Below are 14,675 nucleotides of genomic sequence, written 5' to 3'. Positions count from 1 at the left end.
AAAGCAACCTAAGCATTCCTCCAGACTTCAATCGATACTTAGGGGCTCTTCTACTGATACATTTACAATTGTATCTGATAAGTGTCAAAAGTAACATATTTTAATCTCATTCTTAATGAGTTTTTGGGTGATTATTCAATTCAAAATGGTGAATTTTATGCTCCTAATCCTTTAAATTCATGTTTCTATACTTAGGAGAGCATTTGGGAGCAAAACGAGCGAAAACAGAGCAAAAATCAGATAATTGGAGAAGATTTCAGGAGCCATACGGGTTGGGCCTTCCCACACGGGCTGCCACATGACCATGTGCTAGACCGTGTCGATTTCGTAGGCTGTATTCTGAACACTCAGAAAAACACAATTTTTAGGTTTTTTTAGGCATTCTAAGACCTATAAATACCAAATATAAGAAGAGAAAGGGGGTCGTCAGAGTAGATTGAAGAAAACAACTCGGAAAATGCCATTGAAGTCGACTTTGAAGCAGATTTCCATCAAGATTGAAGATCTCCTTTTAATTTATTTGAAGTTTATTATGAGTTTCTTTATTTCTTGTGGATATACTGACTTTGAGATGTTTTTATTCGCGATTATGAACTAATTTTCTAAATATCTAGGGGAGATGAAACCTTTGATGAATTCTATCTTTTTATTTATGTTTTACGCAATAAATACTTGAATCTTATTCTCAGTTATGTGTGCTTAATTCTTGATTTAATATTTTCAGATTATTAGTTCATGCTTGATGTGCTTAATTCAGAGGATGAATAAACTCTATTTAAGAATAGATCTAGTATATAAACTTTTAATGTGATGCCATGACATTAAAAACCATAAAAAATGTGCCCAGCAAATACACCACTTGGGGATTTCTTTCAAGTTATTCATATAGAAATCAGATGAAGTCATAAAAATGGTGAAAATCATTGAGGTTTTAAAAAAAAAAGTCATAAATAATGTGCAATTTAAGTAACATCAAAAGAAAATGTCTAATTTAAGTGAAATCATGAATAATAAATTTTGAACAATGTAAGAATGAACATTAGATTGCAAAATTCTAGAATACATATAAACCATGATGAAAATAATTGAAGTCAGTCAAAAGTTTAATATATTTGATGATAAAAGGAAAGTAAATATTTATGATATGAATTTTCTTCACAATTATTTTATATGTTTTTCCTTAATGGATATTAAAATTTTCATATAATTAATCAGCTATAAGTCTGTATTGATATATTCATATTTGTCAATTTTTTATATCAATTTTTTTGGTATAGAAATGAATTATCATTATCTAAATTTGAACCTTGAATTTTGAATGTTAATGAAGAGTTCTGAATCATTTTTAATATTTAATATTATAATTCTTTCATCATAATTGATTATTTAATATTATAATTTTGTTCTTAACCACTTGCACATTAAAAATGTTGGCTTCAATATCAATTTTTAATATTATACTTCTTTCATACTCACGTAACTGATTACTTAATATTATAATTTTTTATAATTTTTATATAATGGAATTGATACGACTATTTTAAAAGAAAGAATTGTGTAGTATATGACAAATAATAAAATTTCAAAATGCTGACGTGTCCAAATTCTAAACCTTTCATATAAGATTATTTACATTAAAAATGTGGACTTCAATATCAATTTTTAATTTCACAATTCTTTCGTACTCACCATAACTGATTATTTAATATTATAATTCTTTATAATTTACATATAATGAAATTGATACAACTATTTTAAAAGGAAGAATTTATGTAGTATATGATGAATGATAAAATTTCAAGATATTTGACATGTCAAAATTCTAAACCATTCGTATAAAACTATTTACTTTTCTTATACAAGATTCCATGTGTTACATTTGTTACATTTATATAAGATTATTCTAAACCATTCTAATGTTGACCCCTACTATTACATTTGTTTAAAAAAAAAAAACCAAAGCACCACGTTATTAAAATCTAATTAAATAAAACAAATCATTACTACGTATGGGTATATTATTAATATTTAATTCCCGTGATTCGATCCCACGACATTAATATAAAGTAGATCATAACCAATGGGTCCAGTGGGGAGGATCCCTATATCAAACATGATGAGTTTAGTTGAGCAGTTGAAGTTGAAAAAAATAATAAGGTTTACGCAGATAGTCGTATTAGACTGCATGGTGCGAATCTTTGGTCACTGTAATAATCAACCTTTTTTCCCCACAATATTAATATCTTACCATTCTTTCGCTTTTCTTCCCAAACACTCGCCCAAAGGGAATTTACATAAATAAAGAAATGAAGACATTGAGCTAAATAACAACCATGATATGATATGATAGTATCTATCACCCAATTCTAACGTAGGCTCTCCCTTGTTTTTGTCATTGAAAGAACTTTCTTTTACTAAACAAATTTTTTTTTCTGAAGTGCATTCAAAATCTAGCAGGATTTGTGCATGCGTTGACAAATGCAATCTTATGAAGGAAGGGGGTTATATAACACTGCTTACTCTCTCATTTTTTCTGATCTTAACTTTCTTATATCTTCTTCTCTGAACGTACACACTTTGGTTTTCAGGTTCAGTTCTGTAAACAAATTCGAACACACCCCTCCCCCCCCCCCCAAAAAAAAAGAAAAAGGGTCGAGTTCAGTTTTTGGATTAGCGATCAAATTCAAGGTCTTCGCAATGGAAATAGTAAAGAAGAAATGGAAGAAAAACATGGTTGTCAAGGCCTGGGAAAGATGCTGCAAGACAAGATCGTCATCAATATCTTCCAACACGATTCATGTGGGCGTGGCTAAGGCAGCTCCAGAAGGATGTTTTCCCGTTTATGTCGGACCCCAAAGACAAAGATTCGTAATCAAGACCGAGTTTGCTAACCACCCATTGTTCCGGATGTTGTTACAAGGCGCTGAGCTTGAGTACGGCTTCAGCAATGAAGGTCCCCTTCTTCTTCCTTGCGACGTTGATATGTTCAACCAAGTTTTAGCAGAGATCCAGAGTGGAGATCAACAAATATTAACTCCCCTTTGCACCCCTTCTCCCCGTCGTTCAAGCTTCAATAAAGGCTATTACGGATCATATCAACTTCTCACTCCATCTTGAATGCTTAAACACTGTAGTTAATATAAATTACTGTGTGCTTTTTTGTCTTTTTAAGTAGGATTAGTTTTTAGGAAGGCCATGCAACATACAGCAATGTAAATGAAAATGATGTATTCTTATCATAGTTTAATACTAGTAAACAGCTTAAAGTCCACATCTCCACGATTAAGTTGAGCTGTGATCAAGTTATACCAAAAAAATAAAATAAAAACAGAAAAGAAAGAATCTTACGCTGGCTGAGCTGACTGCTGTTTATTCAAAGAAGATGACGATATATGTAATTGTCGGTTGCGATAGTTTGGGGTGTTACAAATACTTAGGATAACCATTATCCACCGATGAGTATGAGGATGACGAATGACGATGGTGCTTCTTTCTCAAGTCAATGAGCAATTCGCAGTTAAAGTGCGTCTCTGAATTTGGTCACATCCTAGTGCTGATATAATTTAATTTTTTGTAAGGATGAACTTATTTCCACATGTTTGAAATGAATTAATTTCCATTTTGTTATAGTTTCAAATTTCTTTCTCCGTAACCAAAGCTATATTCAGTTACTGGGGTCTACTGTATGAAGGTCTGGTATTGCATGTGTTTAGTACGTGCTAATATTCATTTTTAATGCATTTGGAGAATTCTTGGCAATATATCCATGTCTAAAAATATATCACATGAGAATTGAACACAAATACTTTAAGAAAAATGAAAAACTCATCGGTAAAGTGAAGTACAAAAAAAACCAATATAACAAAAGATACATTAGAACTGTTTAATGTCATAACGGGTACATACATATCATCCTACTATCAAAATACTAGGTAGTAATCGTTTTCGACCAATGAAGTGAGGCAAGACTGGTACAACTATAGTTTCGTCCCAACACATTTTACTAAAGCATTCACTGCCTAACTAACTACACAACTAAATACAACTCGAACAATTTCAATGAAGAAAATACAGATGAAAAAAAAAACAAAACTAAAAGGTCATGTAAGTTGAGGCCAGACCAACAATATAAGTTAAATACAAAATGAGTTGGTAACTCATGCTACAACCCCACCTATTTGAACATCTAAAATGACTACAATTTTATAACTGTATGAGACTAGCAAGAGAACTATGGAGGGTGATAAATTACCAATGACTGCAGATATCTCACACGTTCTTCATGGTGATATGTAATTCCTCAAGTATCATCGTTCCCATTCCCATCTTTATCCGCACCCTCACCTGTATCAGCATTCTCCTCACTTTCCTCCCCTTCTTCGTCATCAGACATGTTATTTATTGCTTCGGTAATAATATCCTTCACCTCAGCTTTTCTGTGAATCAAATCCAGATCAAAGTGCGTACCTGACATGATCAAATCTTATAATTAGTGAAGTCTAAAAATTGAAATTGTAACTCATATACATTAGAAACTAAAGGGAAAAATACCAAGTTGCCGAAGAATATCCGATAATGTTGCCTGCATCACAAACAGAAAAGCTTAGCACTACGGTCTCGATTATCATTTCATCTCCAAAGCTACGCAAATAGACACTACTTACAGTGTTGAAGTCCACTTTTTTTAGAATATCTACCACTACTTCATTTATCTCTTCCCTGCTAGGCTCAGCTTTTGGCTTCTTGCTGCTTTTGCCTTTACCTGTGGCTGCATAAGCTCAATTGATGAGAATCAAATCAAAAAATGCAAAAGAACACTTCAAATATCCCTGGCCTAGAAGATTTTCTTTTAATAATAAACAGTTAAACACATCAAAATTTAATAAAAATCTTATGAACAAAAGCCTGAGTAAACATGCAGAGTGTTTCAACGGTATAGGCGTATGTATAGCTAGAGAAATCTACCTTGAGTCTTGGTAGAAACCTTTGCTGGTGATTTGTTCGTTTGCTTCTTACCAGGAACCTCGTTTTTGGTGGAAAATTTAACATCATTAGAGCCTTCCTTTCCAACCTTTTGCTTTTTTGATGCAGAACCCTTTAATTTAGAGCCTGGAGTCCTATCACCATCACTAGCACCCTGTTTTGAAGTTGATCCGGAAGACTTTCTGCTAGATTTTGCAGAGGTAAGCTTCTTTCCAGATGCCGATGTCTCCTTAAGTTTTGAATCTGGACGATCCATTGCAATCTTTTTGGAGGTATTTTTATTGCTTGACTTCTTGGGTGCGTCTTCTTCTTCCTTTGAGTTAGTCTCTTCGTCATCACTCTCCTCTTTGACTGTAGTGTCAACATCATCCTCATCAGAATCATCTTCACTGGCAGGGGATTCAACATCTTCATCTTTTTCCTCAACTTCGGATGAACGCTTACGTTTTTCCCCACCTTGGGGTGTGCTTTGTCGCTTCTGCATTGCAGAACAGGGAACAAAATAACAAGCATCAAGCATTTTCAGTTGCCGAAATTTCCATACAGATCAAATATTAAGTAGAAACCAGCAAAGAAATAAGCATACGATAGAAACTTTATCATTTCAAGCAGCAGCAGCCAGCTAGATTTCTGCAGCAAGTCCTTATTTGAGAGTTTAAACAGAAAATATGTAAAATGGCAATGCCAACTTCACCCGAACAAAACAGTTCAAAATTTTGTTTCATTGAAAAAAGAAACATAGGCAAACCTACCAACTTGAAAATTGATTAAAATCACATTGATTAAAAGTAAAGGTTTGGAAACTTGGATTAAGGATAGACATTGCTTTAACCCTACAAACCCAAGAAAATCTGAGCATGGTTCTGTATGTATTTAAGATAAAAAACAAATAAATTCAAAAAATAAATACATGCAAAACAACCAGTAAGTAGGGGCAGGGTTAAAAAGATTACATAGGGAAGAAAGTACAAGTCTTTAGAGCACCATTTTGGATTGGCCAAGAATAATTAACGACACATAAAAAAAATGAGAATTTGACAATTTTAAAACTTTCATCCTTATTGGCCAAAAACCAATTTTGTCAATTTCAATCATAGCATTAAGGAAGGATTGAATTGGTGATGTCACATTAGACCCGTATCTTCTATGAAGATCCTAAATAAGAACCGAACTTTAACATTGAGCATAAATCATTTGTTCTTAGTGCTAATTAACATAAAAAAAAGTTAACCACATCATAAGAATTTTAAACCCAGCACTGAAGGTGTACGGCGGATTCAATAAATTTAAAAACTGCACAGCAATACATGCAGAAACAAGCACTAGTCCACAATCATTGATAAATAAAGTAAACAAAAAGACATGTATATATAAAATGGAACACAACCAAAGAGGACAAACCTTGGCTGATGTGTCTGATGTTTCACCAGAAGCAATGTTTTTGCTTGGTGTAGCGTTACGCTTTTTACCCTTCTGAAACGAGATGAATAAAAGAATCTCATTCAATCTCAAACAGACAGTAAATCATGCCAAATACTCAATAGCAAGCAAAAGATTATAAAATAACAGTGCACCTGTTCCTTTTCAGCAAGCAGAATGTCAGTTGTAGCATGGGGAGATTCCAGAAATTCCAACAATTTGGCAGAGAGTTCCTCCTGAAGAATGAAATGAGTTATTCTGAAATAAACAAGTATGCTTACTACATAAAAGCTGATATATTATACATATTTATATATATTTTCTTACTAACCTTTCTTACAGTGGTTCTCATGATTGGAATATTCAGCAAATCACAGAAATCAACTAATTTTTCTTTAACACATTTGTCAATTTTTTCCTTTACTTTTGCCTTTTGTTTTTCCTGCTGGGAAAAAAATGGGTATTAAGATTTTACTTAGTGAATAAATGTTATACATATAGTCAAAGCATACACTATGTATCTTAATTTAAACATACCTTACTACATGCAAGAAGAGAAACATGCAGGTGATGGACCACAGGAGAAAGAAAATAAAAATAAAAACCAACTTTTGTAAGATTAAAGCAAATACCTCATTCTCAACCCAAACATAACCTGAAAATTGGCCAATGTTTCTCTTCAATCTTTGAGGCTGCAAAGGCAAAGAAAAAAAGTACATAAAAAGGCATCATGAAACAACTAGACAAGATAACTTGATTACCTTTGCTTTCTTTCCAAAGAGTATCATATGGAGCAGCTGCAGATTATCATCATATTTTCTCTTCGACAACTTGAAAGCCACTGAAACAGTTTACAATATCAGAAGAAAAATAGGCCAGACTCTGCAGTAACAACAAAATTGAATGAACATAAAAGAAAGATTGCTTGATATAAATTGCCATCACAACAAAATGATTAGAATACGATCACCATCCAAGACAATTTGAGTCTCAAATATTAAATGAAAACTGCAACAGTTTAATATGCACAACTCTGGTAGCTAATTGAGGCAGTGGCGAAGCCGGGGGGGGGGGGGGAAGGGCAGGGGTTGGCCCTAAAATGGAAAAATTTTCATTTAGACCCCTTTATAATTTATAAAATTTTAAATTAATTATGGTAAAATTGCACTTTGGCCCCCACCCCAAAATGATGAAAAAAGTATTTAATCCTTTAAAAATTATAAAGATATAGGCCATTAAAATGGTGAAATTGCATTTTTACTATCGTAAAAATGTACAATCTAATTCCGGCCCCCTCAAAAAAATTTTCTGGCTTCGCCCTTGGATTGAGGGTTTAGAATCCAAGTATTTGCCAGCCTCTCAGGGAGCTAAGGTCTACATCAACCAATAGTTTTTCTTTTAAAGACATAACGATTATGACTTATGAGAACCTTTTTAGCATTGTTGCAATACTGATTATGCAATGGAATCAACCTCAAGTACTTCTTGCTTCTGTGATGTGATCAGCCCTAGGTGTGAAGCTCGTGATACCTTTTCTTTATTCAATTTTCCCTATTTTGTTAAAGAATTTCAGGTTACTTTTATCCCAGCCCCTAGCCTCCTAAGCTGCGTGGTATCACTTAAGGACTAAATATTTATAGTGGTTTTTTACTACTGTATCATCTAGTAAACACAAGTAATTTGAGCACATGTAAAACTCATACCAAGAACGGCAACCTACAATGAAACAATTTATATGAAAGTGAAAACAATTGCAGTCATCATCAACAAGAATTGGAAAGCTAGACCCAAGTATTCATCCATTTCCATTATTTATTAATACTTATTGAAGCTTAACCATAACCACACATGGAACCTGTATAAACTCAGTTTTAATACTGAGTTTGAATGTGATTACTAACATCACATTGGCAGGTTTTATGAAGACATATTTTTCAGCTTCATCAAAGGCGAATTCAATAACCAAAACTCAGATATTTTACAGCATCCAACACAACATTTGCTCTTCGGATAATGTTAAGAAGTACTAAGTTCAACAATTTCCTAGTGGTAATCACTTTGACTAAATTACATTACAGGTCGTTCATTGAATAACGAATAGAAGTACTGTCCAATCCCATGAATCTGATAGGAAATAATTCTAAAAAAAAAAAACCAGTTACGTACCATTTGGAATATCTTTAAGCTGTGTACCAGGACCCTGAAAGCAACACGAAATTCAAAAACAATAAAAACACTGAAGCCAGAAGGGAGCAAAAGAATGGGCAAAAACCAATCACACCAAAGAAAAAACATAATACCTTTTCAATTGACAAAGGTTTGGGAGTGGAAGACCTGGCAACAGATGGAACCGAGTACCTTTCAACGACTTTCCTTTCCCTCGTAGGCCTATCACTACTGGGCGTCATAGGCTCTTTCTTCTCAGCTGAACCTCGATTGGGTTTCCTGGAGCTTCGGTTTCGACTACTATCTTCTCCCTTCTTAGCACCTTTCTCTCTGTTCTCTTCGTTGTCTTCCTTTTCATCCTCCTCTTCGTTCTCTTCAACTTCCTTCTTTTCCTCACTTTCCCGAGAAACCTCTTTAGTTTCCTCCTTTTCCTTTTCCTTCTCCTTCTCTTCCCCCATCGGCTTGTTCTCGTCTGGGGTTTCCATCTCCATAGAAACCACCAATCAAACAACCAAAAACCTGAGTTTTTCCCCTAAAACCCTAAAACTGAAACAAACCCTCAAAGGATCAAAGAGAGAGAGTTAGTAGCCCTCGTGGTTGGTTAACTAGTCCAGTAAAATGAAACAAAATTTGGTGTTTTCACTGCTTTTTGGATTGAATTCAGGGGAATTGCGGGGCAAAATTCAGATAAGAATAACATTTCTTAGTTAGATCGAAGGTCAGAACTCAGAACGAGCGGGCAATCAAAAAACGGGGGAAAGCAAGTTTTGCTAATTTTTTTTCTAAATGGACTTTTGGTCGGGTCCAATAGGCTTTAATGTCTCAAACCCGTTTACGTCTGTTAGCTAACAGTTCAGATATGTACAAGAATCCGACAAGCCCATAGTTTTCGGGAACTGGCCCAGACATCGATCTTGTTATTATATAAACCTCAGTCGTTTCGCGTATACTTTGTCGTTCTTCGTAGGGTTTTCCTCCGCCGTTCGTAAAAGCTTGGAAGCAGACTAAAGTGGTGCAAAAAATGGTAAATCTGAAAACCCCATTTTCAAATCTCCAATTTCATTTCAATTGTTCTCGTTAAATATTCTTTTTTTTTCTTCTTTTTGATGCAGTTCGCTGAGCTTTTTATTGGTGTTGTGTTTTTTGGATTGAATATTGTATGAAATCTAGTTAGAGGATTAACATACGAGGAACTCTTAGTATAATGTTGTAAAAGGTTAGCATAAGTCTCTGTTAGCTAAAGAACTAATGTTTGAGTTGCTCAATAAGTTTTGAGAAATTTATCAAGTACCCTAATGAGCTAGAGAAATTTATCTATTCTTTGAAGAATTCTTTTTAGTGGGTGGTAATATAAGTTTAATGCTATGAACCTATTTATGAATTGATGTACTTGTTTAAAAGAGTTGATCTTTGTGTTCTTATTTGGTTCATTGGTAAATGCAGGGCCCCAAGCGAGGTGGAAAGGTGGCCGTCCCAGCCAAGAAGAAACAAGTAATTTTGTTACTGTCATCACCTGAGCGCCCCTCAAATAACTTGATTGTGGTCTTACTATCTGTTTATTATTTTTTTGATTTTGGAAATTAGGAGAAGGTTGTCAATCCATTGTTCGAGAAGCGTCCAAAGCAGTTTGGTATTGGAGGGGCTTTACCTCCAAAGAAGGATTTGCATCGGTTTGTGAAGTGGCCAAAGGTTGTCCGCATTCAAAGGAAAAAGAGGATCCTTAAGCAGAGATTGAAGGTCCCACCTGCATTGAACCAGTTCACCAAGACTCTTGATAAGAACCTTGGTACACTAAGACTTTCACCTGTTTCTGCCCCTCTTTTATTCCCTTCCGGCTTTCTAATGGTTGGGATTAAACCGCGGTTCTTTTTTTGTCATTGTAGCAACAAGTTTGTTTAAGTTGCTTCTCAAATACAGGCCAGAGGACAAGGCAGCCAAGAAGGAACGTCTCCTGAAAAAGGCCCAAGCTGAGGCTGAAGGAAAAGCCCCCGAGTCTAAGAAACCAATTGTTGTGAAATATGGACTAAACCATGTTACCTACCTTATTGAGCAGGTATCCCTTAAGTTCGGTCATACTCATAACCTTCAGTTTAGTTCCTGTGGTACCTTGCATTCTGTTTATATGTTAAGTTCCTAAAAATATTGGCTATGTTTACTATTTCTCGAACAGAACAAGGCTCAATTGGTGGTTATTGCTCATGATGTGGATCCGATAGAGTTGGTGGTGTGGCTTCCTGCTTTGTGCAGAAAAGTGGAAGTGCCTTATTGCATCGTCAAAGGGAAATCACGTTTGGGATCGGTACTTTTCTTTCAGATTTGTTTTTTTCTACCAATTATAGAATCGAGGTAACTCATATTTCTTTTTATACTACTGCAGATTGTCCACAAGAAAACTGCTTCGGTCCTGTGCTTGACCACAGTCAAGAACGAGGATAAGTTGGACTTCAGTAAAATCCTCGAGGCAATCAAGGTAAATCAAACCCCAGAGTATAAATAATATCTGTTCTTTCTATAATTCGTATAATTAACTCTGGCACTCATATTGCAGGCGAACTTCAATGATAAGTACGACGAGTACAGGAAGAAGTGGGGAGGTGGTATCATGGGATCCAAGTCACAGGCCCGAACCAAGGCAAAGGAGAAGCTTCTTGCAAAGGAAGCTGCACAGAGGATGACTTAAAAGATCACCATTGTTATCCTTCCGGTTGTACTTTCAGTTTTGTTTTAGATTTTGTTTAGATTAAATGGTCCTCTTTTTTAAGTAAAAGCTGCAATCAACTTTCAAACTTTAGTTTCTTTTCTTTTTTACAGAGGAATATTTATAGATTTCTGTTTGAACTTTCGAAATAACTTTCTAGCTACTGTTTTGATGAAAATTTGTGGGCTTATAATGAAAAACTATCAATTATGCGGTTGATTTAACTTTTCCATTTCCGGTTACTAAATAATGCTTCATTTGAGTGCATTTAAACTCAAGGTAGTTCAAACATTAATAATTAAGCTCAATTCAAATTCGAGTGTTAAAATAAGTATACTCATGAATTTACATGAGTAGAGTTTAGGATGGATTGATTCAAAATCTTAGGTTCATTTTTAGGTTAGAGTTTAGTTTTGCTCAAAAAAAATAGGTTTTGAAATTTTACCCAAATTTGGTCCAGATAAAAAATAATAAATAAGGTTGTATAATATTCAACAAAATAATAGGAAAATAGCAGTTTATGCCACATTGGATTATGCCCAAGCAAAAAAGTCTATTTAAGATTCAACTCATTTAGAAAACTGATTTTATTTTTTATCGAAACTTATTTTTTAAATCAATATTTTTACATAAACTTTCTTATTTTTGGACGGAACTTTGGACCTGGGCCCCTGGATGGGTGGCCCAACTCTAATCAGGCCTCGAAGACAGGACCTTAAAAATAACCTTCTTTTATGGTTATTACGACTTTTTCCAACATGCCATATATCTGTTCCGAGCAGGGATGCCTGCCATCACCAACCATGAATTCATGGACAACATTATCCACTTCAATTAAACTATGGCCGGGATTCCTCAATATCTGCCCATCTTTCATAATCTTTCTAATCCTAGCTACATCATTCCAGCGTTGCTTCACGGCATAAATATTCGACATAAGAACATAGTTTCCATCATTACAAGGTTCCAAAACCATCAGTCGTTCCATTGCCACCTCGGCTAGCTCAACATTGGCAGCTGCAGCACAGGCATTCAACAAAGTTCCCCACAAAACCGCATTAGGTTCCATTGGCATGTTCATTATAACCTCATATGCCTCATTCAAGAGTCCTGCCCTGCATAAAATGTCCACAAAGCATCCATAATGCTTGATGCCAGGCTCAATTCCGAAATCCTTTCTCATTGAATGAAAAATCTCCTTTCCTTTCTCCACGAATCCTGAATGACTGCAAGCAGATAAAACCGCAATGAACGTGATCCGATCCGGCTTTATTCCGTTCCCTTGCATTTCCCTAAATCTTTTAATGGCTTCAATCCCATAACCATGCATTGCCAGTCCCCCAATCAAGGCATTCCAAACATAAACACCTTTACAAGGCAGAGTCTTGAAAACTCGATAAGCTTTGTCAATGTGACCACATTTACCATACATATCAATAAGGGCAGCACCAAGCTTTGGATTCAAAAATATTCTCTTTCTATCAGTATATTCATGCACCCATTGACCTATTTCCAAAACCCCAAATTAGCACATGCCGAGAGTATACAAACCAAAGTCAATTCATTTATTTCGACCCCATAATTCTTCATTTGATTAAATAATTCAATCCCTTCTTTATATCTCTTTTGCTTCACATATCCTTTTATGATACCAGTCCAAGTAACCACATTTCTCTCGGGCATACTATCAAACAACAACCGAGCAGATCCGACATCACCAAAACAACAATAAAACGTCGTCAAAGAAGTTAAAGAATGAATCTCGCAACTAAATCTTTTGTCCTTGACAACCAGAGCGTGGACTCCTTTGCCCTGTTTTAGACCGCTGCAAGCCTTTAAAAGAAAGGGGTAAGTAAAATTATCCGCGTCAACCCCCTGGTGTCTCATTCTGATATAAAGGTCAATTCCATCATGGCCCAAGTTATTTGTTCCGTAGCATCTTATCATAGTGTTGAAAGCAAATGTGGAGGGCTGGGTTACTTGATCGAATACCTGGCGGGCGTAAGTGAGATCGCCGGAGTCAACTAAGGCTTGGATGAGTTTGGAAAGGTAGGTATTGGACTGGTGAAGTGGAGTTTTGATGAATTGCGCATGAGCTTGCTTGAATTGGATTAAATGGGTGCATTTCTTGAGGATTTGGAGATGATTTGGTTTGTTTGAAATGGGTTTTGCTAGTGGGTTTGGATCATTTGAGGGGGCGGGAAGATGAGCAATGAAGTGACTGTTAGCGGCCGAAATTGCGAGCATCTGGTTTTGGGATAGTGGTCAACTCAGTTGAACTTGAAGAATAAGCTCCAGAGGACTTTTAAAACTTACCCAACAATTAAATCCTTCGTTTGTACCCAAAAACAAAATCGTTTGTGGATTCTAAAATCGTCACTTACTTATACGTAAATTCTTTATATGCATTTCTTACTCTAATTTATATGTATTAAATATGTAAGGGATAATATAAATTTTTACTCCTAAACTTGACAATTAAATTCATTTTGGTCCTTAAAGTTAAAAAATATAAAAGTTTGATGGCATGATGCTCTTAGAATGCACCGCATTATCACTTGAAAATTAAACGACCTATAGAAATTTTTAAATGATAATATGGTACCATCTTAGAGTATTACATATAATGTTTTAATAATTTGACCAATGGTTGAACTGGTCAGATCACTGATTCCCGATCAAACGATTTGCTTGATTCAACTGTTATAATTAAATAAATGGTTAAAATTTCATGAAAAATAAAATCGATTCTCATTCTTGTCCCAATTTTCAATTTTCACCTATTTCAAGCAGTTTTTGATTCAATCAATTTAACCTCATTGTTTGGATCAGTATACCGATTGGTTCTTGATCCAATCAGTCTAACCAACCAATCCAGCAATATTTCAAGAACAATGTTACATCATCAAATCTTGACAGAATCCAAGTTAATGGATTAAAATGTATCCAGTTATCATGTTCAGATACCAAAGTGAACAAAAAGAAAGTACAAGTACCAAAGTAAAACTAATTACTAAGTTTAGAGGCAAAAAATTATACTATCCAAATATTTAATGATTCTTTTATATTTTTAAAACTTTTTTAAATTTATACAAACATTTTAAAAAAAATTATATATCTTATATAAGATTTTTAAACTGTTATTTTTTTATAGAATATTGGGGATAGTTTTTATTTATTTATTTATAAATTATACATCTTATATTTTCTTTTTAAATTTTAGATATTTTTAAAAGAAACGAAAGACCAAAATCCATAAAGAATAATACTTAGAATAGCAAGCCTTTTCTTATAATTGATGTCGAGGTTGGCATTATTTCTTACTTGCTTAAGAGGGGGAGAATAAAAAACTACGGCAACACTTTTAATCAATTCAAAAATGGTTGCTTTACATATAACTAACCTTATT

At 34.5% G+C, this 14,675-nt stretch overlaps 4 protein-coding genes across 5 annotated transcripts; 2 read left to right on the top strand and 2 right to left on the bottom strand.

The window, feature by feature from the left end:
- The first annotated feature begins 2,697 nt into the window (after positions 1-2,697).
- LOC107911147 (auxin-responsive protein SAUR50) lies at positions 2,698-3,117 on the top strand. The gene has a single exon (XM_016839031.2). It carries the CDS (start codon positions 2,698-2,700, stop codon positions 3,115-3,117), a length of 420 nt encoding a protein of 139 aa, XP_016694520.2.
- Positions 3,118-3,859: 742 nt separating this feature from the next.
- LOC121211080 (protein DEK) lies at positions 3,860-9,351 on the bottom strand. Of its 2 annotated transcripts, none has more exons than XM_041083295.1 (11): positions 8,703-9,351; positions 8,569-8,602; positions 7,164-7,243; positions 7,035-7,094; positions 6,734-6,847; positions 6,558-6,638; positions 6,385-6,456; positions 4,966-5,461; positions 4,665-4,768; positions 4,552-4,582; positions 3,860-4,467 (listed from the first exon to the last, which is right to left on the bottom strand). In XM_041083295.1, the coding sequence occupies exons 1-11, from the start codon at positions 9,057-9,059 to the stop codon at positions 4,301-4,303; spliced, it is 1,596 nt and encodes a 531-aa protein (XP_040939229.1). In that variant the 5' UTR covers positions 9,060-9,351; the 3' UTR covers positions 3,860-4,300. The 2 variants fall into 2 exon arrangements, with proteins under 2 accessions (XP_040939229.1, XP_040939230.1); XM_041083296.1 differs by having other exon boundaries at positions 6,734-6,844.
- Positions 9,352-9,453: 102 nt separating this feature from the next.
- Positions 9,454-11,490, top strand: LOC107939097 (60S ribosomal protein L7a-2). Its single transcript, XM_016872375.2, has 7 exons — positions 9,454-9,592; positions 10,012-10,059; positions 10,153-10,354; positions 10,452-10,621; positions 10,739-10,867; positions 10,946-11,038; positions 11,117-11,490. The coding sequence occupies exons 1-7, from the start codon at positions 9,590-9,592 to the stop codon at positions 11,246-11,248; spliced, it is 777 nt and encodes a 258-aa protein (XP_016727864.1). The 5' UTR covers positions 9,454-9,589; the 3' UTR covers positions 11,249-11,490.
- A 491-nt stretch (positions 11,491-11,981) lies between these two features.
- LOC107939093 (pentatricopeptide repeat-containing protein At5g66520) lies at positions 11,982-13,513 on the bottom strand. The gene is made up of 2 exons (XM_041084230.1): positions 12,919-13,513; positions 11,982-12,772 (listed from the first exon to the last, which is right to left on the bottom strand). Exons 1-2 carry the CDS (start codon positions 13,511-13,513, stop codon positions 11,982-11,984), a joined length of 1,386 nt encoding a protein of 461 aa, XP_040940164.1.
- Positions 13,514-14,675: the final 1,162 nt, after the last annotated feature.

Source organism: Gossypium hirsutum, chromosome A12, assembly GCF_007990345.1.
Source record: "Gossypium hirsutum isolate 1008001.06 chromosome A12, Gossypium_hirsutum_v2.1, whole genome shotgun sequence".
Classification (NCBI taxonomy): Eukaryota; Viridiplantae; Streptophyta; class Magnoliopsida; order Malvales; family Malvaceae; genus Gossypium; species Gossypium hirsutum.
Note: the sequence above shows the minus strand (reverse complement) of the source record. Positions and strands in the feature narration are given on the sequence as shown.

Bases quoted from the DNA above. Each gene is read 5' to 3' on its own strand.
- LOC121211080 (XM_041083295.1), bottom strand. From the start codon at position 9,059: ATGGAGATGGAAACCCCAGACGAGAACAAGCCGATGGGGGAAGAGAAG. The intron at 4,769-4,965 runs GTAGATTTCTCT...GAGCTTATGCAG, and splicing joins GGTTTCTACCAAGACTCAAG to CCACAGGTAAAGGCAAAAGC. The intron at 4,468-4,551 runs GTATTTTTCCCT...TGATCATGTCAG, and splicing joins GGATATTCTTCGGCAACTTG to GTACGCACTTTGATCTGGAT.
- LOC107911147 (XM_016839031.2), top strand. From the start codon at position 2,698: ATGGAAATAGTAAAGAAGAAATGGAAGAAAAACATGGTTGTCAAGGCC.
- LOC107939097 (XM_016872375.2), top strand. The intron at 10,622-10,738 runs GTATCCCTTAAG...TTTCTCGAACAG, and splicing joins TTACCTACCTTATTGAGCAG to AACAAGGCTCAATTGGTGGT. The intron at 10,868-10,945 runs GTACTTTTCTTT...ATACTACTGCAG, and splicing joins GGAAATCACGTTTGGGATCG to ATTGTCCACAAGAAAACTGC.
- LOC107939093 (XM_041084230.1), bottom strand. From the start codon at position 13,513: ATGCTCGCAATTTCGGCCGCTAACAGTCACTTCATTGCTCATCTTCCC. The intron at 12,773-12,918 runs GTATCATAAAAG...TTTTGGAAATAG, and splicing joins AAATGTGGTTACTTGGACTG to GTCAATGGGTGCATGAATAT.